General features: G+C 49.4%; 1 protein-coding gene across 2 annotated transcripts in view; it reads right to left on the bottom strand.

Annotated features, from left to right (window-relative positions):
- Nucleotides 1-20,713, bottom strand: part of EPHA6 (EPH receptor A6) — an 888,766-nt gene that overhangs the window by 19,510 nt on the left and 848,543 nt on the right. For both annotated transcript variants that reach the window (XM_088481055.1, XM_088481056.1), the window contains exon 14: nt 6,577-6,726. In XM_088481055.1, coding sequence (XP_088337181.1) covers nt 6,577-6,726 — 150 coding nt within the window. The remainder of the gene's footprint in view (nt 1-6,576; nt 6,727-20,713) is intronic.

The following is a 20,713-nucleotide window of genomic DNA, read 5'->3' as shown; positions in this document are numbered from 1 at the left end:
TGGCGCCCCTGTTCGACCGCTCAGGTCGAATACCCCTAGAGCCGGCCCTGGTGCTCGGGGTCTGCAGGTTTTCATGTTCATAGATGGCCTGAGCTGTTCTTACCATGAGGCGAGAGGAGTGGTACGATGTAAGAGTCAGCAGAGACAAATTGTGCTTATTATAGCATTTATTAGGGTGTACTTGGATCTGTAGAGTGATGTGCTGAAGGTTACTCTCATGTCTTACAGATGCTTCATTATATGCAGTGGTTATTATGGATGTAAGATGCCATTTTCTTAGTCCTTTGAGGTCAAATTAAAAATCATTGACAGGCAGAAGTGGATTAGTCTTCCCAGAGGCTACATTAGAAGCAATCCAGAAGAACGCCAGTGTATCAGGTAAATCTAATACATCACACTTTACTGTAGCCAACAAAATGTAGATCCATGGAATAGATAAAATTACAGATAGAACACAGTTAAACAAGTGAAATTTCAGGACTTAAATTAACCTATTATGAAGGTGTGCTGGAGTTATTCTGAAATGCTGAAAAACTACTGTATAGAGTATACCAGTAATTGGTTGCTTCTGAAGAAGCTCCACCTAAGCTTTAAAAACTCCCAATTCTTCCCCCTTTAGCGGACAAATGAGCGTTTATAGGTGTTGTACATTTTCGGGATTTTTTTTAATCTCAATTGCTGCGCCCGCTGCGGCTCTTCAAGTGAGCACAGCGCTAGGAGGAACGAGAGTCGAGATTGATCTGCTGTAGACAGGAATTCATGCCAGCAGTGAGTGGCCCTGCGATGCTATATATATATGTATATATATATATATATATATATATATATATAATTTTCCATAGATCCGGCACTCGGTTGTTATGATGCAGCTCAGTGCGCTCGACTTGTATTTAAACAGGTAGATTTTATGGTCCCAAATAAATCAAGTCCACACACGGCACTGCCAATGCAAATTACTGTATTTGGTAACGTTTAGTACATATTTTCAGCAACGTTTCGGACCTCAGGCTGCTGTGTCAATAATAATAGCAAATAACATTATTATTGACACAGCAGCCTGAAGACGGGGTCCGAAGGGATCCTGAAACGTTGCTGACTTTGCTGTGTACTGAAAATATGTACTAAACTATACCAAATACATTAATTTGCATTGGTAGTGCCGTGTGTGGACTTGATTTATTTTGGACCAGCAAAACTATATACATATATATATATATATATATATATATATACATATATATAATATATTTCCCCCCCCATCTTCCCATTTTGTTCTTCCTTCTTCCTTCTGTCTCACCCTGTTTTCCTCCCATCTTCCCCTGTTCTTCCTCGTCTTCCTCCCATATACCTCTGTTCTTCCCGTCTCCCCCTGTTCTCTCCCCCCCCATGTTCTTCCCATTCCTCCATGTTCTTCCCATCCACTCCTGTTTTTTCCCGTTCCTTCCATCTCTTCCTGGTCACCTGAGCAGAGATTCCATATGGGTTCCGATGTGCGATCGCAGCTGTCTTTTTTTTATGTGACAGTCACCAGCTGGTGTTGTGGAAGAGCCTGATGTATGAAGGTCTGGAAAGTAATAAAGTGGAGAGTGGCTGGTAGTTTATCGCTCACCACTTTATCACTTTCCAGAACTTAATGCATCTGCCCCTAGTGAGAGAATTAGGGCTCAATTTACTAAAATCCGCATTTAGAAAGCAAATTGTAGTGTGATATTACCGACTGAGTTCGCATTGTGAATTCAGCTAATATCACAGGGATTTACTTAAAATCCCTTGCAGGGACAGAGCTTGCGATAAAGTTCTGTTCCTGCGAATCCCCTCTGCACACTTATCACGTATTTTTCGCAAAAACACAGTGACAAGTGCCCGCGCATGCGCCTACCAGCCACCGCTAAGCCCTGCCCTCCTGCGATCATGCCCCCCCCCACTTCTTAGTTACACTTACCTCCGGTGATCTGGCTCTGGTGATGTCCTCCGTGGCTCCAGTCAGCTGACATCCCATCCTGCACTGGGACCCAGTCAGCTGATGACCGGGTCCCAGTGCAGGATGGGAAACCAGCTGACCAGAGGGAGGACATCACCAGAGCCCCGATCTCCGGTTCATGGAGTCAGGTAAGTTATTTTTTTTTTTTACTATTTTTTTTAACCAGTGATCAGCTGTGTGGTTTAGACCACTGGGGCTGGCTCCGGGCTCTGCTTGTTTGAGCTGAGCAGGAGTCCGGTAACCGGGGGAGACCCTGGATAACGCCACCTCCAGGTGGCGTTATTATCACAGGGCTTCCCCCAGTATTTTTTCACAATTTATTTTTAGTAACTTGCAGACAGATCGCATTTCCCATTACAATTATGGGTCTTTTGCCACAGTTGCACTAGCAGCGGCGGTTTATGCGACCATAGGGCTGGTGCATTGTCCGATGGTGTATCTTTGTGTGCATAGTGGCGGATTAGTGCCACGTCCGGTAGGCGTCTCATTAGGAAGATCATCGGGCACTGCATTAGCATAAAGATGTAGAAGCGCTGTGGCAAAAGACATAGTGATGGCTCCAATAGTGTGCACATTTGAATTAGGGCCAGAGGATTTATACAGCTCGTCTCTATTACTGTATGTATACCAATTATCTCTGTTTGTTTAAATTACATCTCATTTAAACTAGGGATGTGCAGGCTCGGTTCTACTCGGTTCCGTTCGTTTTTTTTTACCGAATCTTATTGGGTTTCAGCTGTCACGAGTTTTGGATAGCCAATAAGATTCGGTAAAAAAAACCGAACGGAACCGAGTAGAACCGAGCCTGCACATCCCTAATCTAAACACATAGGGGCATATTCAATTAGCCGCGGGGTTTAGCCCGCGGCTAATTGACGAGCTTGACTGGATTCAATTAGCGGGGATTCCACGCGTGAGTCCCCGCTGTTTGATTTTACCTCGCACCTCATGAAGGTGCGAGGTAAAATCAGCGTGAGGCCGCCCTATTCGGCCTCGCGCGAGCAATATTAACACACTGATTCCGCAGTTCTCGCGGAATCAGTGTGTTCTCGCGTGGAAGTCCTGTTTTTTGGACGCGGGGAAAAAGCTATTCTATTGAATAGCTTTACCCCGCGCCGCGGGACTTTCACCTATCAATTACTCGCGGGAGAGGTCCCGCGGGTAATTGAATATGCCCCATAGCGGCTGATCCAATGGAGCTAAAGGAGCAGAGGCGAGGAAGAGAGTAGAGATTATGGGATGTTTCTTTTGTTTTGTTTTTGAAATTAACTGCAGTTTATCGTTGCACAACACAATGCGGCTATCGCCATATTTATATGAATTGTTATGCAGAGACAGACCTTACGCTAATGGTCTATCTTGGTTAAAATTTGCCTGATATTCGAAGGACATCCCTTGTATAGGCCTTGTTCAGTTTATGTACAATTTATTTTCTCATTATATGGTTGTTCTTTTTTTTATTGCTTTGTGGCAGTGTTTCTCGGCCTCAAGCGTGAAGTACCCCCACCAGGTCATATTTTGAGAATATTTGTCTGTGGAAGCAGGAGGGATAATTACTGACCCAGCAATGTAGATTAACTCACCTGCGGATGATTAAAGACATCTACAAACATGACCTGTTGGTGGTACTTTAGTTTTGGAATTGAGAACTCATTGTTTATGGTGAAATCCAGCATTTGGAAATCTCGCCCCTGAGTATTATATATCGGTCATTGGGATGTACTCTGTGTTGCATAAGAGTGACTAGGATGGTTGTTTTGTATGGCTTAATCTATAATGCTCTCTATATGATATTGTGGTCACTAAAATGTTCTCTGTATTGTATGGAGGTCACCACACTGCAAGATTGCCTACCCTCCCGCATCCTGCGGGAGACTCCCGGATGACCACAGAGTCTCCTGCTGCCCCGGGAAGTAACATAAAACTCCTGGAATCCCCACTGCCCCGTCATGAATCCAGATAGCACCCGGGCTAGTGCAGATGCAATGGGGGTGGGTTGTGGATGTCACCTGTACGTTCTGGATTTCCAACTGCCCCGAGTGAATGTGATGGGGTTGGAACACGGCCATGGACCAGCTGATGTACTAGTAGAGATTGTCCAGGGCTTCTCACCGGGAACATACTGACATGTGGCTCCGCCCCCACGATGCAGATGCATGCAGCATTGCTGTGCACGTAGAGAAGGGGAATAGCAGCACTGACAGAGTGACCCGGGTCAGAGCTGTGAAGCACATATCGAGGGTGTCAGACGGACCTTCACTTCAAGGGAAAGGGCTTAGTACTATGGGATGGGACACTGGAGCGACATCCTGTGACTTCTCTGGGGTTGTCTCCGAGCCTGTAACTATAAAGTACTGTACTTTGTAAGCTGTTCACTGAGGCTGTGTCACAAATGTGTGTTCCCCCTTAAGTAGCCAAGTGGATGTATTTTATGTACTTTGCAGGCTGTTGTGGGCTGCCTTGTTAACTGGAGGCTGCTTTTTCTGGTGCCACATCAAGCAGTATGGTCCAGCATTAAGTAGTGTTCCAAATTTACCTTTATTAATACAATAATCATAGAATTGATTGTATATTAAACTCTGATTGCCACAAAAATATATATAGTATTGACCATTTGGGATTTGCAACTTGTGGTATTTTGAGTCTTCCATCCCAGTCTTTGTGTGCTCTAGAGTATTCCTTATACCTATATTCCATTTGAAGGGGCCCAGGACTCTGATTAATCTCCAAGTGGCTGCACCTTATCAAGAACCCCTAGTAGTGGAGTGCAGCAGATCTTCCCCTATACGTTTGCTAACTCAGTATGTTACGCTTAGGGAGAGATTTAGTAAAGCTTGGAAAGAGATAAAGTGGATGGAGATAAAGCACCAACCAATCAGCTCCTAACTGTCATTTTACAGTCTGTGTTTGAAAAATGACAGTTAGGAGATGATTGACTGGTGCTTTATCTCTCACAATGTTATCTCTCTCCGAGCTTTATTAAATCTCCCCCTACGATAGGTTTCCCCTGCCACTGCAGAAAACACCCGAGTGGCAATAAATACACCCATAGGTAGAGCTAGATATGCACTTTGGGGGAAGCATCACACGCCCCCTCAACGGCGCTTTCTCCTACCAACTACAATCTCCCTGAAACTAGTTTTCAAAAGTAGGCAGGTATGCTACATTGTATAGTAAGTAATTGCCTAGCAAAGTACTGTAGATACTACAACTTGGTGTGCTCTTAAAGATGAACTATTACAGGAGTGACATACTTAATTTAATAAACTATTACTTCTTCTACAATGGAAATGGTATGTGGCTCTGTGATGTGTGTTATACTATTGAAATTTAGTAGAAAAAAAGGGGGGGGGGTTAACCCCCTATTGTTCCTCAGCACACTGAATTGTACCTGCAACAATACATGAAGACTATATTTATTTATTTATTTATTACCAGTTATTTATATAGCGCACACATATTCCGCAGCGCTTTACAGAGAGAATATTTGGCCATTCACATCTGTCCCTGCCCCAGTGGAGCTTACAATCTATATTCCCTACCACATGCACACACACATACACACTTATGGTAAATTTTGAGGCGAGCCAATTAACCTACCAGTATATTTTTGGAGTGTGGGAGGAAACCGGAGTACCCGGAGAAAACCCACGCAAGCACAGGGAGAATATACAAATTCCACACAGTTAGGGCCATGGTGGGAATTGAACCCATGACCTCATTGCTGTGAGGCAGTAACGCTAACTATTACACCGTCTGTGCTGATAGAAATTCAGAGATATTAGCTGCATGCATTTGCAAATCCATGGGAAGCTGCTAGGCCACATCACGGCTTCTCTGTTACTTGCAGTCCCTAACACTAATGGGTTCACGTCCGGGACGCAGGGCACCCCAAAAAATGTCCAGCCCAGGACCCCCTTCAGGGCATCACATGAAAAAAGGAAGAAGGGTGACAGTGAAGTGTAAAGTATAGATGTGTAAGACTAATTAATAAGTGTTGAAAAAGGGTTAAAGTATATGTGAAAAAATTACATGAATAAAAAACAAACATAAAAGGTGATATGAAAAGTGACTATGTATATTAAGTGGTGATGCCCTGAGGAGGCCCAGCCAGAGAAGCCCCGGGAGCCCTACGTCCAAATGCTCACCCCAAAGGTAATATATTTACCAATTATTAGGCCCCATGATAAAGGCACATGTATATTTTATCAATTGATAAAGGCACATACATAAATGCATCCAAATTGAGAGCCAGCTTACCTGGGAGTCACCCCTGGGAACTCCAACTAGCACTACTAGAACCAGCATGTCCTACTAATGCTGGCTCCTTCATGCATCTCATAACAACAAACAGAAAATGGCAGCTGCTCAAATCAATAATACGAATGACAACGAATGATTACACCATCGAACAAAATGAATGACAGGAACTTTTCAAAAGCAAAAAAACATACAATTGATATGGGGGAAAGGGACTATTTTTTATACTTGGGAGAATCATTTCCCCCTGTGAGGCATTAAATACGTCCCATAGAATGTAAAATAAATTGAAACAGGCAATGACTATAAATAACACACATGACATGTCTACTTACATCTTGATTAGACATTTCCCAATATGGTCTCTCTCCATATGACATCACTTCCCACATAACAATCCCATAGCTCCAGGCATCACTTGCAGAAGAAAACTTTCGGTAGGCTATCGCTTCTGGAGCTGTCCACCTGATGGGGATTTTTCCACCCTAAAAGGAGAAAATATCTTTACTGTATTAATTTGCATTAAGAAACGGACCTGAAAGTTAATGTGAGCTGCCTCCATATATTTAGGTTGGTTTAGCGCACAGGAGGCCTGATTCAGCAGTGGTTGTTAACACAATCGTAACTGCATTCTTTCAAAGAACGCTTCTGCGATAATATGCTAATAATCACCGGTTCCCCAGTAGATAAGAACGTCATCCAGTCCCTTCACATGTCCGTTTGATGTCGGCAAATAGCGAGAAAATCAGTAACATAGTCGCGGATTGGCTGGCGCAGGAGCTTCTCGGTAAGTCTCAAATGCAGTGGCACGCCGGTAATATGCTGAGAGCTGGCCTGCTGCGTGAAGGATCGTAAAGGCTAATTTATGCACACCCTACAGTTGGCGGTCTGTCACGCCTGCATCAGCTGACCACCCCCCAGTTACCTCCCCCAAACGCTGCCTGGCTGTTAATCATCACTGTGCTGCTGTTTTGATGTTTCTGCAGGACCGCAAACATTCGCCTGCTTGTGTGCATTGCTACTGCACTGCATGCTCATTCGCAAAACATTGGCCAAATTACAACCAACATGCTATTGCAACCACTGCTGAATCAGGCCTAGTGTACATTTTAAAACTTTATGGAGCAAAGTTTCAGAAGTTCCAGTGTTTTGACGAGTTGTAGGAGCCCTGGCTGGACACATTTATTTTATGTGCAAATTTGCACTAAATCAGAACATATTAGACATCTTCATGTCAAACTTCCACTACACAGAAGCTCATTTCTGATTGGTTGCTGTGGTTCAGTCCACATTTTGCATATCAAACAATGGGGCTGATGCTCAGGCTCACTGTATTTAGGTTGAGCATCAGCCTCATTGTATTGAGATGCATAATATATAGGCAAATTGGTTCTGCACATTCCTAGTAAATGGCTGCACACGTAAGTGTCTATGCAGATGTGCTCAAATCTGACACATTCATCCACTTGCAACTGTGGAGATGGGATGGGGCAAAGAAATGCCACAGAGAGACCCAGCATTGGTCAGAGAGGTCAGTCTGGCAGTGAGTTAGGATACATGAGCCTTACTTTGGTTAGCAGACAATCTTTTTACTGCTGCAGAGCTTAGTTTTGCCAGAAAGTAACAGCAGCTACTTTGAAGAGCAAGTTAGAGCCGCGAGAATGTGTTACTATATGGGGAGATGTGTAAGGGGTGGCCATTGGAGGTTTAACCAATGACGGTCTTCTTCAGTGGTGCCATTCCTGTTCTGTGTGACTGCAGGCCAATAAGGGAAGGGGAGTCTGTGTGCTACAACCAGGGGGCATAGAAAAAAAACCCATTAGATTTCCACTATCAGTGGCAAGTAATTGATGGTTGCTAACCATTGATGGTCAATGGCCATCCATAATATGTTTTACTGCAGGAGGAGAGAGGAAAATGTGCTATCACGGTAGAGGGGAGAATGTGCTGCTACAGCGAGGAGATTGGGGAATGTGCTGCTACAGGGGGAAGAGGGCAGAATATGTTTCTACAGTGGGGGGGGAGACTATCTTACAGGGGGAAGAGGGGAGAATGTGTTTCTACAGGGGGGGAGACTGTCTTACAGGGGGAAGAGGGGAGAATGTGTTTCTACAGGAGGATGAAGGGAGAATGTGCTGCTACAGCGAGGAGATTGGGGAATGTGCTGCTACAGCGAGGAGATTGGGGAATGTGCTGCTACAGGGGGAAGAGGGAGGAATGTGTTTCTACAGCAGGAAGATGGGGGAATGTGTTACTACAGGAGGATGAGGGGAGAATGTGCTGCTACAGCGAGGAGATTGGGGAATGTGCTGCTACAGTGGGAAGAGGGCAGAATATGTTTCTACAGTGGGAAGAGAGGAGAATGTCAGGGGGGGGAGACTATCTTACAGGGGGAAGAGGGGAGAATGTGTTTCTACAGGGGGGGGGAGATTGTCTTACAGGGGGAAGAGGGGAGAATGTGTTTCTACAGGGGGGGAGACTGTCTTACAGGGGGAAGAGGGGAGAATGAGTTTCTACAGGAGGATGAGGGGAGAATGTGCTGCTGCAGGGGGAAGAGGGAGGAATGTGTTTCTACAGGGGGATGAGGGAGGAATGTGTTTCTACAGGGGGAAGAGAGGAGAATGTGTTTCTACAAGGGGAAAAGGGAAGACTGTCTAACAGGGGGAAGAGGGGAGAATGTGTTTCTACAGGAGGATGAGGGGAGAATGTGCTGCTACAGGGGGAAGAGGGGAGAAAGTGTTTCTACAGGAGGATGAGGGGAGAATGTGCTGCTACAGGGGGAAGAGGGGAGAAAGTGTTTCTACCAGAGGATGAGGGGAGAATGTGCTGCTACAGGGGGAAGAGGGAGAATGTGTTTCTACAGCGGGAAGATGGTGGAATGTGTCTCTACAGGAGGATGAAGGGAGAATGTGCTGCTACAGGGGGAAGAGGGGAGAAAGTGTTTCTACAGGAGGATGAGGGGAGAATGTGCTGCTACAGGGGAAAGAGGGGAGAATGTGCTGCTACAGGAGGATGAGGGGAGAATGTGCTGCTACAGGAGGATGAGGGGAGAATGTGCTGCTACAGGAGGATGAGGGGAGAATGTGCTGCTACAGGAGGATGAGGGGAGAATGTGCTGCTACAGGAGGATGAGGGGATAATGTGTTTCTACAGCGGGAAGATGGGGGACTGTTTCTACAAGGGGAAGAGGGAGGAATGTGTTTCTAAAGGGGGAAGAGAGGAGAATGTGTTTCTACAGGGGGGAAGGGAAGACTGTCTTACAGGGGGAAGAGGGGAGAAAGTGTTTCTACAGGAGGATGAGGGGAGAATGTGCTGCTACAGGGGGAAGAGGGGACTAAGTGTTTCTACAGGAGGATAAGGAGAGAATGTGCTGATACAGGGGGAAGAACAGAGAATGTGCTGATACAAGGGGAAGAGGGGAGAATGTGCTTCTACAGGAGGATGAGGGGAGAATGTGCTGCTACAGGGGGATGAGGGGAGAATATGTTTCTACATGAGGATGAAGGGAGAATGTGCTGCTACAGGAGGAGGAGGGGAGAATGTGCTGCTACAGGAGGATGAGGGGAGAATGTGCTGCTACAGGAGGATGAGGGGAGAATGTGCTGCTACAGGAGGATGAGGGGAGAATGTGCTGCTACAGGAGGATGAGGGGAGAATGTGCTGCTACAGGAGGATGAGGGGAGAATGTGCTGATACAGGGGGAAGATGGGGAATGTGTTTCTAAAGGGGGAGGAGGGGAGAATGTGCTGCTACTGGGGGAAGAGGGAGGAATGCGTTTCTACAGCGGGAAGATGGGGGAATGTGTTTCTACAGGGGGGGAGGGAAGTCTGTCTTACAAGGGGAATAGGGGAGAAAGTGTTTCTACAGGAGGATGAGGGGAGAATGTGCTGCTACAGGGGGAAGATGGGGGACTGTGTTTCTACAAGGGGAAGAGGGGAGAGTGTGCTGCTACAGGAGGATGAGGGGAGAATGTGCTGCTACAGGGGGAAGAGGGGAGAAAGTGTTTCTACAGGAGGATGAGGGGAGAATGTGCTGCTAAAGGGGGAAGACGGGGGACTGTGTTTCTACAAGGGGAAGAGGGGAGAATGTGCTGCTACAGGGGGAAGAGGGGAGAAAGTGTTTCTACAGGAGGATGAGGGGAGAATGTGCTGCTACAGGGGGAAGAAGGAGAATGTGTTTCTACAGCGGGAAGATGGTGGAATGTGTCTCTACAGGAGGATGAGGGGAGAATGTGCTGCAACAGGGGGAAGAGGGGAGAAAGTGTTTCTACAGGAGGATGAGGGGAGAATGTGCTGCTACAGGGGAAAGAGGGGAGAATGTGCTGCTACAGGAGGATGAGGGGAGAATGTGCTGCTACAGGAGGATGAGGGGAGAATGTGCTGCTACAGGAGGATGAGGGGAGAATGTGCTGCTACAGGAGGATGAGGGGAGAATGTGCTGCTACAGGGGGAAGATGGGGGACTGTGTTTCTACAAGGGGAAGAGGGGAGAATGTGCTGCTACAGGAGGAAGAAGGAAGAAAGTGTTTCTACAGGAGGATGAGGGGAGAATGTGCTGCTACAGGGGGAAGAGGGGAGAAAGTGTTTCTACAGGAGGATGAGGGGAGAATGTGCTGCTACAGGGGGAAGAGGGAGAATGTGTTTCTACAGCGGGAAGATGGTGGAATGTGTCTCTACAGGAGGATGAAGGGAGAATGTGCTGCTACAGGGGGAAGAGGGGAGAAAGTGTTTCTACAGGAGGATGAGGGGAGAATGTGCTGCTACAGGGGAAAGAGGGGAGAATGTGCTGCTACAGGAGGATGAGGGGAGAATGTGCTGCTACAGGAGGATGAGGGGAGAAAGTGCTGCTACAGGAGGATGAGGGGAGAATGTGCTGCTACAGGAGGATGAGGGGAGAATGTGTTTCTACAGCGGGAAGATGGGCGACTGTTTCTACAAGGGGAAGAGGGAGGAATGTGTTTCTAAAGGGGGAAGAGAGGAGAATGTGTTTCTACAGGGGGGGAAGGGAAGACTGTCTTACAGGGGGAAGAGGGGAGAATGTGTTTCTACAGGAGGATGAGGGGAGAATGTGCTGCTACAGGGGGAAGAGGGAGGAATGTGTTTCTACAGTGGGAAGATGGGGGAATGTGTTTCTACAGGGGGGGAGGGAAGACTGTCTTACAAGGGGAATAGGGGAGAAAGTGTTTCTACATGAGGATGAGGGGAGAATGTGCTGCTACAGGGGGAAGATGGGGGACTGTGTTTCTACAAGGGGAAGAGGGGAGAGTGTGCTGCTACAGGAGGATGAGGGGAGAATGTGCTGCTACAGGAGGATGAGGGGAGAATGTGCTGCTACAGGGGTAAGATGGGGGACTGTGTTTCTACAAGGGGAATAGGGGAGAATGTGCTGCTACAGGGGGAAGAGGGGAGAAAGTGTTTCTACAGGAGGATGAGGGGAGAATGTGCTGCTACAGCGGGAAGATGGTGGAATGTGTCTCTACAGGAGGATGAAGGGAGAATGTGCTGCTACAGGTGGAAGAGGGGAGAAAGTGTTTCTACAGGAGGATGAGGGGAGAATGTGCTGCTACAGGGGAAAAAGGGGAGAATGTGCTGCTACAGGGGGATGAGGGGAGAATGTGCTGCTACAGGAGGATGAGGGGAGAATGTGCTGCTACAGGAGGATGAGGGGAGAATGTGCTGCTACAGGAGGATGACGGGAGAATGTGCTGCTACAGGAGGATGAGGGGAGAATGTGTTTCTACAGCTGGAAGATGGGGGACTGTTTCTACAAGGGTAAGAGGGGAGAGGGAAGATGGGGAATGTGTTTCTACAGGGGGAAGAGGGGGGATGTGCTGATACAGGAAAAAGAGGGCAGATTGTGGTTTTTCAGGGGGAAGAGGGTAGAATGTGTGCTACGGGAGGAAGAAGGGAGAATGTGTTTCTACAGGCGGAAGAGGGGAGAATGTGCACTACGGGAGGAAGAAGGGAGAATGTGTTTCTACAAGGGGAATAGGGGAGAATGTGCGCTACGGGAGGAAGAAGGGAGAATGTGTTTCTACAGGGGGAAGAGGGTACTAAGTGTTTCTACAGGAGGATAAGGAGAGAATGTGCTGATACAGGGGGAAGAACAGAGAATGTGCTGATACAAGGGGAAGAGGGGAGAATGTGCTTCTACAGGAGGATGAGGGGAGAATGTGCTGCTACAGGGGGATGAGGGGAGAATATGTTTCTACAGGAGGATGAAGGGAGAATGTGCTGCTACAGGAGGATGAGGGGAGAATGTGCTGCTACAGGAGGATGAGGGGAGAATGTGCTGCTACAGGAGGATGAGGGGAGAATGTGCTGCTACAGGAGGATGAGGGGAGAATGTGCTGATACAGGGGGAAGATGGGGAATGTGTTTCTAAAGGGGGAGGAGGGGAGAATGTGCTGCTACTGGGGGAAGAGGGAGGAATGTGTTTCTACAGCGGGAAGATGGGGGAATGTGTTTCTACAGGGGGGGAGGGAAGTCTGTCTTACAAGGGGAATAGGGGAGAAAGTGTTTCTACAGGAGGATGAGGGGAGAATGTGCTGCTACAGGGGGAAGATGGGGGACTGTGTTTCTACAAGGGGAAGAGGGGAGAGTGTGCTGCTACAGGAGGATGAGGGGAGAATGTGCTGCTTCAGGAGGATGAGGGGAGAATGTGCTGCTACAGGGGGAAGATGGGGGACTGTGTTTCTACAAGGGGAAGAGGGGAGAATGTGCTGCTACAGGGGGAAGAGGGGAGAAAGTGTTTCTACAGGAGGATGAGGGGAGAATGTGCTGCTACAAGGGGAAGAGGGAGAATGTGTTTCTACAGCGGGAAGATGGTGGAATGTGTCTCTACAGGAGGATGAAGGGAGAATGTGCTGCTACAGTGGGAAGAGGGGAGAAAGTGTTTCTACAGGAAGATGAGTGGAGAATGTGCTGCTACAGGGGAAAGAGGGGAGAATGTGCTGCTACAGGAGGATGAGGGGAGAATGTGCTGCTACAGGAGGATGAGGGGAGAATGTGCTGCTACAGGAGGATGAGGGGAGAATGTGTTTCCACAGCGGGAAGATGGGGGACTGTTTCTACAAGGGGAAGAGGGAGGAATGTGTTTCTAAAGGGGGAAGAGAGGAGAATGTGTTGCTACTGGGGGAAGAGGGAGGAATGTGTTTCTACAGCGGGAAGATGGGGAAATGTGTTTCTACAGGGGGGGAGGGAAGACTGTCTTACAAGGGGAATAGGGGAGAAAGTGTTTCTACGGGAGGATGAGGGGAGAATGTGCTGCTACAGGGGGAAGATGGGGGACTGTGTTTCTACAAGGGGAAGAGGGGAGAGTGTGCTGCTACAGGAGGATGAGGGGAGAATGTGCTGCTACAGGGGTAAGATGGGGGACTGTGTTTCTACAAGGGGGAGAGGGGAGAATGTGCTGCTACAGGGGGAAGAGGGGAGAAAGTATTTCTACAGGAGGATGAGGGGAGAATGTGCTGCTACAGGGGGAAGAGGGGAGAAAGTGTTTCTACAGGAGGATGAGGGGAGAATGTGCTGCTACAGGGGGAAGAGGGAGAATGTGTTTCTACAGCGGGAAGATGGTGGAATGTGTCTCTACAGGAGGATGAAGGGAGAATGTGCTGCTACAGGGGGAAGAGGGGAGAAAGTGTTTCTACAGGAGGATGAGGGGAGAATGTGTTGCTACAGGGGGATGAGGGGAGAATATGTTTCTACATGAGGATGAAGGGAGAATGTGCTGCTACAGGAGGAGGAGGGGAGAATGTGCTGCTACAGGAGGATGAGGGGAGAATGTGCTGCTACAGGAGGATGAGGGGAGAATGTGCTGCTACAGGAGGATGAGGGGAGAATGTGCTGCTACAGGAGGATGAGGGGAGAATGTGCTGATACAGGGGGAAGATGGGGAATGTGTTTCTAAAGGGGGAGGAGGGGAGAATGTGCTGCTACTGGGGGAAGAGGGAGGAATGCGTTTCTACAGCGGGAAGATGGGGGAATGTGTTTCTACAGGGGGGGAGGGAAGTCTGTCTTACAAGGGGAATAGGGGAGAAAGTGTTTCTACAGGAGGTTGAGGGGAGAATGTGCTGCTACAGGGGGAAGATGGGGGACTGTGTTTCTACAAGGGGAAGAGGGGAGAGTGTGCTGCTACAGGAGGATGAGGGGAGAATGTGCTGCTACAGGAGGAAAAGGAGAGAATGTGTTGATACAGGGGGAAGAACAGAGAATGTGCTGATACAAGGGGAAGAGGGGAGAATGTGCTTCTACAGGAGGATGAGGGGAGAATGTGCTGCTACAGGGGGATGAGGGGAGAATATGTTTCTACATGAGGATGAAGGGAGAATGTGCTGCTACAGGAGGAGGAGGGGAGAATGTGCTGCTACAGGAGGATGAGGGGAGAATATGCTGCTACAGGAGGATGAGGGGAGAATGTGCTGCTACAGGAGGATGAGGGGAGAATGTGCTGCTACAGGAGGATGAGGGGAGAATGTGCTGATACAGGGGGAAGATGGGGAATGTGTTTCTAAAGGGGGAGGAGGGGAGAATGTGCTGCTACTGGGGGAAGAGGGAGGAATGCGTTTCTACAGCGGGAAGATGGGGGAATGTGTTTCTACAGGGGGGGGAGGGAAGTCTGTCTTACAAGGGGAATAGGGGAGAAAGAGTTTCTACAGGAGGATGAGGGGAGAATGTGCTGCTACAGGGGGAAGATGGGGGACTGTGTTTCTACAAGGGGAAGAGGGGAGAGTGTGCTGCTACAGGAGGATGAGGGGAGAATGTGCTGCTACAGGAGGATGAGGGGAGAATGTGCTGCTACAGGGGGAAGACGGGGGACTGTGTTTCTACAAGGGGAAGAGGGGAGAATGTGCTGCTACAGGGGGAAGAGGGGAGAAAGTGTTTCTACAGGAGGATGAGGGGAGAATGTGCTGCTACAGGGGGAAGATGGGGGACTGTGTTTCTACAAGGGGAAGAGGGGAGAGTGTGCTGCTACAGGAGGATGAGGGGAGAATGTGCTGCTACAAGGGGAAGAACAGAGAATGTGCTGATACAAGGGGAAGAGGGGAGAATGTGCTTCTACAGGAGGATGAGGGGAGAATGTGCTGCTACAGGGGGATGAGGGGAGAATATGTTTCTACATGAGGATGAAGGGAGAATGTGCTGCTACAGGAGGAGGAGGGGAGAATGTGCTGCTACAGGAGGATGAGGGGAGAATATGCTGCTACAGGAGGATGAGGGGAGAATGTGCTGCTACAGGAGGATGAGGGGAGAATGTGCTGCTACAGGAGGATGAGGGGAGAATGTGCTGATACAGGGGGAAGATGGGGAATGTGTTTCTAAAGGGGGAGGAGGGGAGAATGTGCTGCTACTGGGGGAAGAGGGAGGAATGCGTTTCTACAGCGGGAAGATGGGGGAATGTGTTTCTACAGGTGGGGAGGGAAGTCTGTCTTACAAGGGGAATAGGGGAGAAAGTGTTTCTACAGGAGGATGAGGGGAGAATGTGCTGCTACAGGGGGAAGATGGGGGACTGTGTTTCTACAAGGGGAAGAGGGGAGAGTGTGCTGCTACAGGAGGATGAGGGGAGAATGTGCTGCTACAGGAGGATGAGGGGAGAATGTGCTGCTACAGGGGGAAGACGGGGGACTGTGTTTCTACAAGGGGAAGAGGGGAGAATGTGCTGCTACAGGGGGAAGAGGGGAGAAAGTGTTTCTACAGGAGGATGAGGGGAGAATGTGCTGCTACAGGGGGAAGAAGGAGAATGTGTTTCTACAGCGGGAAGATGGTGGAATGTGTCTCTACAGGAGGATGAAGGGAGAATGTGCTGCTACAGGGGGAAGAGGGGAGAAAGTGTTTCTACAGGAGGATGAGGGGAGAATGTGCTGCTACAGGGGAATGAGGGGAGAATGTGCTGCTACAGGAGGATGAGGGGAGAATGTGCTGCTACAGGAGGATGAGGGGAGAATGTGCTGCTACAGGAGGATGAGGGGAGAATGTGCTGCTACAGGAGGATGAGGGGAGAATGTGCTGCTACAGGGCGAAGATGGGGGACTGTGCTTCTACAAGGGGAAGAGGGGAGAATGTGCTGCTACAGGGGGAAGAAGGGAGAACGTGTTTCTACAGGAGGATGAGGGGAGAATGTGCTGCTACAGGGGGAAGAGGGGAGAAAGTGTTTCTACAGGAGGATGAGGGGAGAATGTGCTGCTACAGGGGGAAGAGGGAGAATGTGTTTCTACAGCGGGAAGATGGTGGAATGTGTCTCTACAGGAGGATGAAGGGAGAATGTGCTGCCACAGGGGGAAGAGGGGAGAAAGTGTTTCTACAGGAGGATGAGGGGAGAATGTGCTGCTACAGGGGAAAGAGGGGAGAATGTGCTGCTACAGGAGGATGAGGGGAGAATGTGCTGCTACAGGAGGATGAGGGGAGAATGTGCTGCTACAGGAGGATGAGGGGAGAATGTGTTTCTACAGCGGGAAGATGGGGGACTGTTTCTACAAGGGGAAGAGGGAGGAATGTGTTTCTAAAGGGGGAAGAGAGGAGAATGTGTTTCTACAGGGGGGGAAGGGAAGACTGTCTTACAGGGGGAAGAGGGGAGAATGTGCTGCTACAGGGGAAAGAGGGAGGAATGTGTTTCTACAGTGGGAAGATGGGGGAATGTGTTTCTACAGGGGGGGAGGGAAGACTGTCTTACAAGGGGAATAGGGGTGAAAGTGTTTCTACATGAGGATGAGGGGAGAATGTGCTGCTACAGGGGGAAGATGGGGGACTGTGTTTCTACAAGGGGAAGAGGGGAGAGTGTGCTGCTACAGGAGGATGAGGGGAGAATGTGCTGCTACAGGAGGATGAGGGGAGAATGTGCTGCTACAGGGGTAAGATGGGGGACTGTGTTTCTTCAAGGGGAATAGGGGAGAATGTGCTGCTACAGGGGGAAGAGGGGAGAAAGTGTTTCTACAGGAGGATGAGGGGAGAATGTGCTGCTACAGGGGGAAGAGGGGAGAAAGTGTTTCTACAGGAGGATGAGGGGAGAATGTGCTGTTACAGGGGGAAGAGGGAGAATGCGTATCTACAGCGGGAAGATGGTGGAATGTGTCTCTACAGGAGGATGAAGGGAGAATGTGCTGCTAGAGGTGGAAGAGGGGAGAAAGTGTTTCTACAGGAGGATGAGGGGAGAATGTGCTGCTACAGGGGAAAAAGGGGAGAATGTGCTGCTACAGGAGGATGAGGGGAGAATGTGCTGCTACAGGAGGATGAGGGGAGAATGTGCTGCTACAGGAGGATGAGGGGAGAATGTGCTGCTACAGGAGGATGACGGGAGAATGTGCTGCTACAGGAGGATGAGGGGAGAATGTGTTTCTACAGCGGGAAGATGGGGGACTGTTTCTACAAGGGGAAGAGGGGAGAGGGAAGATGGGGAATGTGTTTCTACAGGGGGAAGAGGGGGGATGTGCTGATACAGGAAAAAGAGGGCAGATTGTGGTTTTTCAGGGGGAAGAGGGTAGAATGTGTGCTACGGGAGGAAGAAGGGAGAATGTGTTTCTACAGGGGGAAGAGGGGAGAATGTGCACTACGGGAGGAAGAAGGGAGAATGTGTTTCTACAGGGGGAATAGGGGAGAATGTGCGCTACGGGAGGAAGAAGGGAGAATGTGTTTCTACAGGGGGAAGAGGGGACTAAGTGTTTCTACAGGAGGATAAGGAGAGAATGTCCTGATACAGGGGGAAGAACAGAGAATGTGCTGATACAAGGGGAAGAGGGGAGAATGTGCTTCTACAGGAGGATGAGGGGAGAATGTGCTGCTACAGGGGGATGAGGGGAGAATATGTTTCTACAGGAGGATGAAGGGAGAATGTGCTGCTACAGGAGGATGAGGGGAGAATGTGCTGCTACAGGAGGATGAGGGGAGAATGTGCTGCTACAGGAGGATGAGAGGAGAATGTGCTGCTACAGGAGGATGAGGGGAGAATGTGCTGATACAGGGGGAAGATGGGGAATGTGTTTCTAAAGGGGGAGGAGGGGAGAATGTGCTGCTACAGGGGGAAGATGGGGGACTGTGTTTCTACAAGGGGAAGAGGGGAGAATGTGCTGCTACAGGGGGAAGAGGGGAGAAAGTGTTTCTACAGGAGGATGAGGGGAGAATGTGCTGCTACAAGGGGAAGAGGGAGAATGTGTTTCTACAGCGGGAAGATGGTGGAATGTGTCTCTACAGGATGATGAAGGGAGAATGTGCTGCTACAGTTGGAAGAGGGGAGAAAGTGTTTCTACAGGAAGATGAGGGGAGAATGTGCTGCTACAGGGGAAAGAGGGGAGAATGTGCTGCTACAGGAGGATGAGGGGAGAATGTGCTGCTACAGGAGGATGAGGGGAGAATGTGCTGCTACTGGAGGATGAGGGGAGAATGTGCTGCTACAGGAGGATGAGGGGAGAATGTGTTTCCACAGCGGGAAGATGGGGGACTGTTTCTACAAGGGGAAGAGGGAGGAATGTGTTTCTAAAGGGGGAAGAGAGGAGAATGTGTTGCTACTGGGGGAAGAGGGAGGAATGTGTTTCTACAGCGGGAAGATGGGGGAATGTGTTTCTACAGGGGGGGAGGGAAGACTGTCTTACAAGGGGAATAGGGGAGAAAGTGTTTCTACGGGAGGATGAGGGGAGAATGTGCTGCTACAGGGGGAAGATGGGGGACTGTGTTTCTACAAGGGGAAGAGGGGAGAGTGTGCTGCTACAGGAGGATGAGGGGAGAATGTGCTGCTACAGGGGTAAGATGGGGGACTGTGTTTCTACAAGGGGGAGAGGGGAGAATGTGCTGCTACAGGAGGAAGAGGGGAGAAAGTGTTTCTACAGGAGGATGAGGGGAGAATGTGCTGCTACAGGGGGAAGAGGGGAGAAAGTGTTTCTACAGGAGGATGAGGGGAGAATGTGCTGCTACAGGGGGAAGAGGGAGAATGTGTTTCTACAGCGGGAAGATGGTGGAATGTGTCTCTACAGGAGGATGAAGGGAGAATGTGCTGCTACAGGGGGAAGAGGGGAGAAAGTGTTTCTACAGGAGGATGAGGGGAGAATGTGCTGCTACAGGCGAAAGAGGGGAGAATGTGCTGCTACCGGAGGATGAGGGGAGAATGTGCTGCTACAGGAGGATGAGGGGAGAATGTGCTCCTACAGGAGGATGAGGGGAGAATGTGTTTTTACAGCGGGAAGACGGGGGACTGTTTCTACAAGGGGAAGAGGGGAGAGGGAAGATGGGGAATGTGTTTCTACAGGGGGAAGAGGGGGTAAGTGCTGATACAGGAAAAAGAGGGCAGATTGTGGTTTTACAGGGGGAAGAGGGTAGAATGTGCGCTACGGGAGGAAGAAGGGAGAATGTGTTTCTACAGGGGGAAGAGGGGAGAATGCGCTACGGGAGGAAGAAGGGAGAATGTGTTTCTACAGGGGGAATAGGGGAGAATGTGCGCTACGGGAGGAAGAAGGGAGAATGTGTTTCTACAGGGGGAAGAGGGGACTAAGTGTTTCTACAGGAGGATAAGGAGAGAATGTGCTGATACTGGGGGAAAAACAGAGAATGTGCTGATACAGGGGGAAGAGGGGAGAATGTGCTGCTACAGGAGGATGAGGGGAGAATGTGCTGCTACAGGGGGAAGAGGGGAGAATATGTTTCTACAGGAGGATGAAGGGAGAATGTGCTGCTGCAGGAGGATGAGGGGAGAATGTGCTGCTACAGGAGGATGAGGGGAGAATGTGCTGCTAGAGGGGAAAGAGGGGAGAATGTGCTGCTACAGGAGGATGAGGGGAGAATGTGCTGCTACAGGAGGATGAGGGGAGAATGTGCTGCTACAGGAGAATGAGGGGAGAATGTGCTGCTAGAGGGGGAAGATGGGGGACTGTGTTTCTACAAGGGGAAGAGGGGAGAATGTGCTGCTACAGGGGGAAGAAGGGAGAAAGTGTTTCTACAGGAGGATGAGGGGAGAATGTGCTGCTACAGGGGGAAGAGGGGAGAAAGTGTTTCTACAGGAGGATGAGGGGAGAATGTGCTGCTACAGGGGGAAGAGGGAGAATGTGTTTCTACAGCGGGAAGATGGTGGAATGTGTCTCTACAGGAGGATGAAGGGAGAATGTGCTGCTACAGGGGGAAGAGGGGAGAAAGTGTTTCTACAGGAGGATGAGGGGAGAATGTGCTGCTACAGGGGAAAGAGGGGAGAATGTGCTGCTACAGGAGGATGAGGGGAGAATGTGCTGCTACAGGAGGATGAGGGGAGAATGTGCTGCTACAGGAGGATGAGGGGAGAATGTGCTGCTACAGGAGGATGAGGGGAGAATGTGTTTCTACAGTGGGAAGATGGGGGACAGTTTCTACAAGGGGAAGAGGGAGGAATGTGTTTCTAAAGGGGGAAGAGAGGAGAATGTGTTTCTACAGGGGGGAAGGGAAGACTGTCTTACAGGGGGAAGAGGGGAGAATGTGTTTCTACAGGAGGATGAGGGGAGAATGTGCTGCTACAGGGGGAAGAG

The sequence above is a fragment of the Taudactylus pleione genome, unplaced genomic scaffold (genome assembly GCF_031769625.1).
Source record: "Taudactylus pleione unplaced genomic scaffold, aTauple2 ptg000262l, whole genome shotgun sequence".
Classification (NCBI taxonomy): domain Eukaryota; kingdom Metazoa; phylum Chordata; class Amphibia; order Anura; family Myobatrachidae; genus Taudactylus; species Taudactylus pleione.
This window is presented reverse-complemented; position numbering and strand designations above follow the sequence as displayed.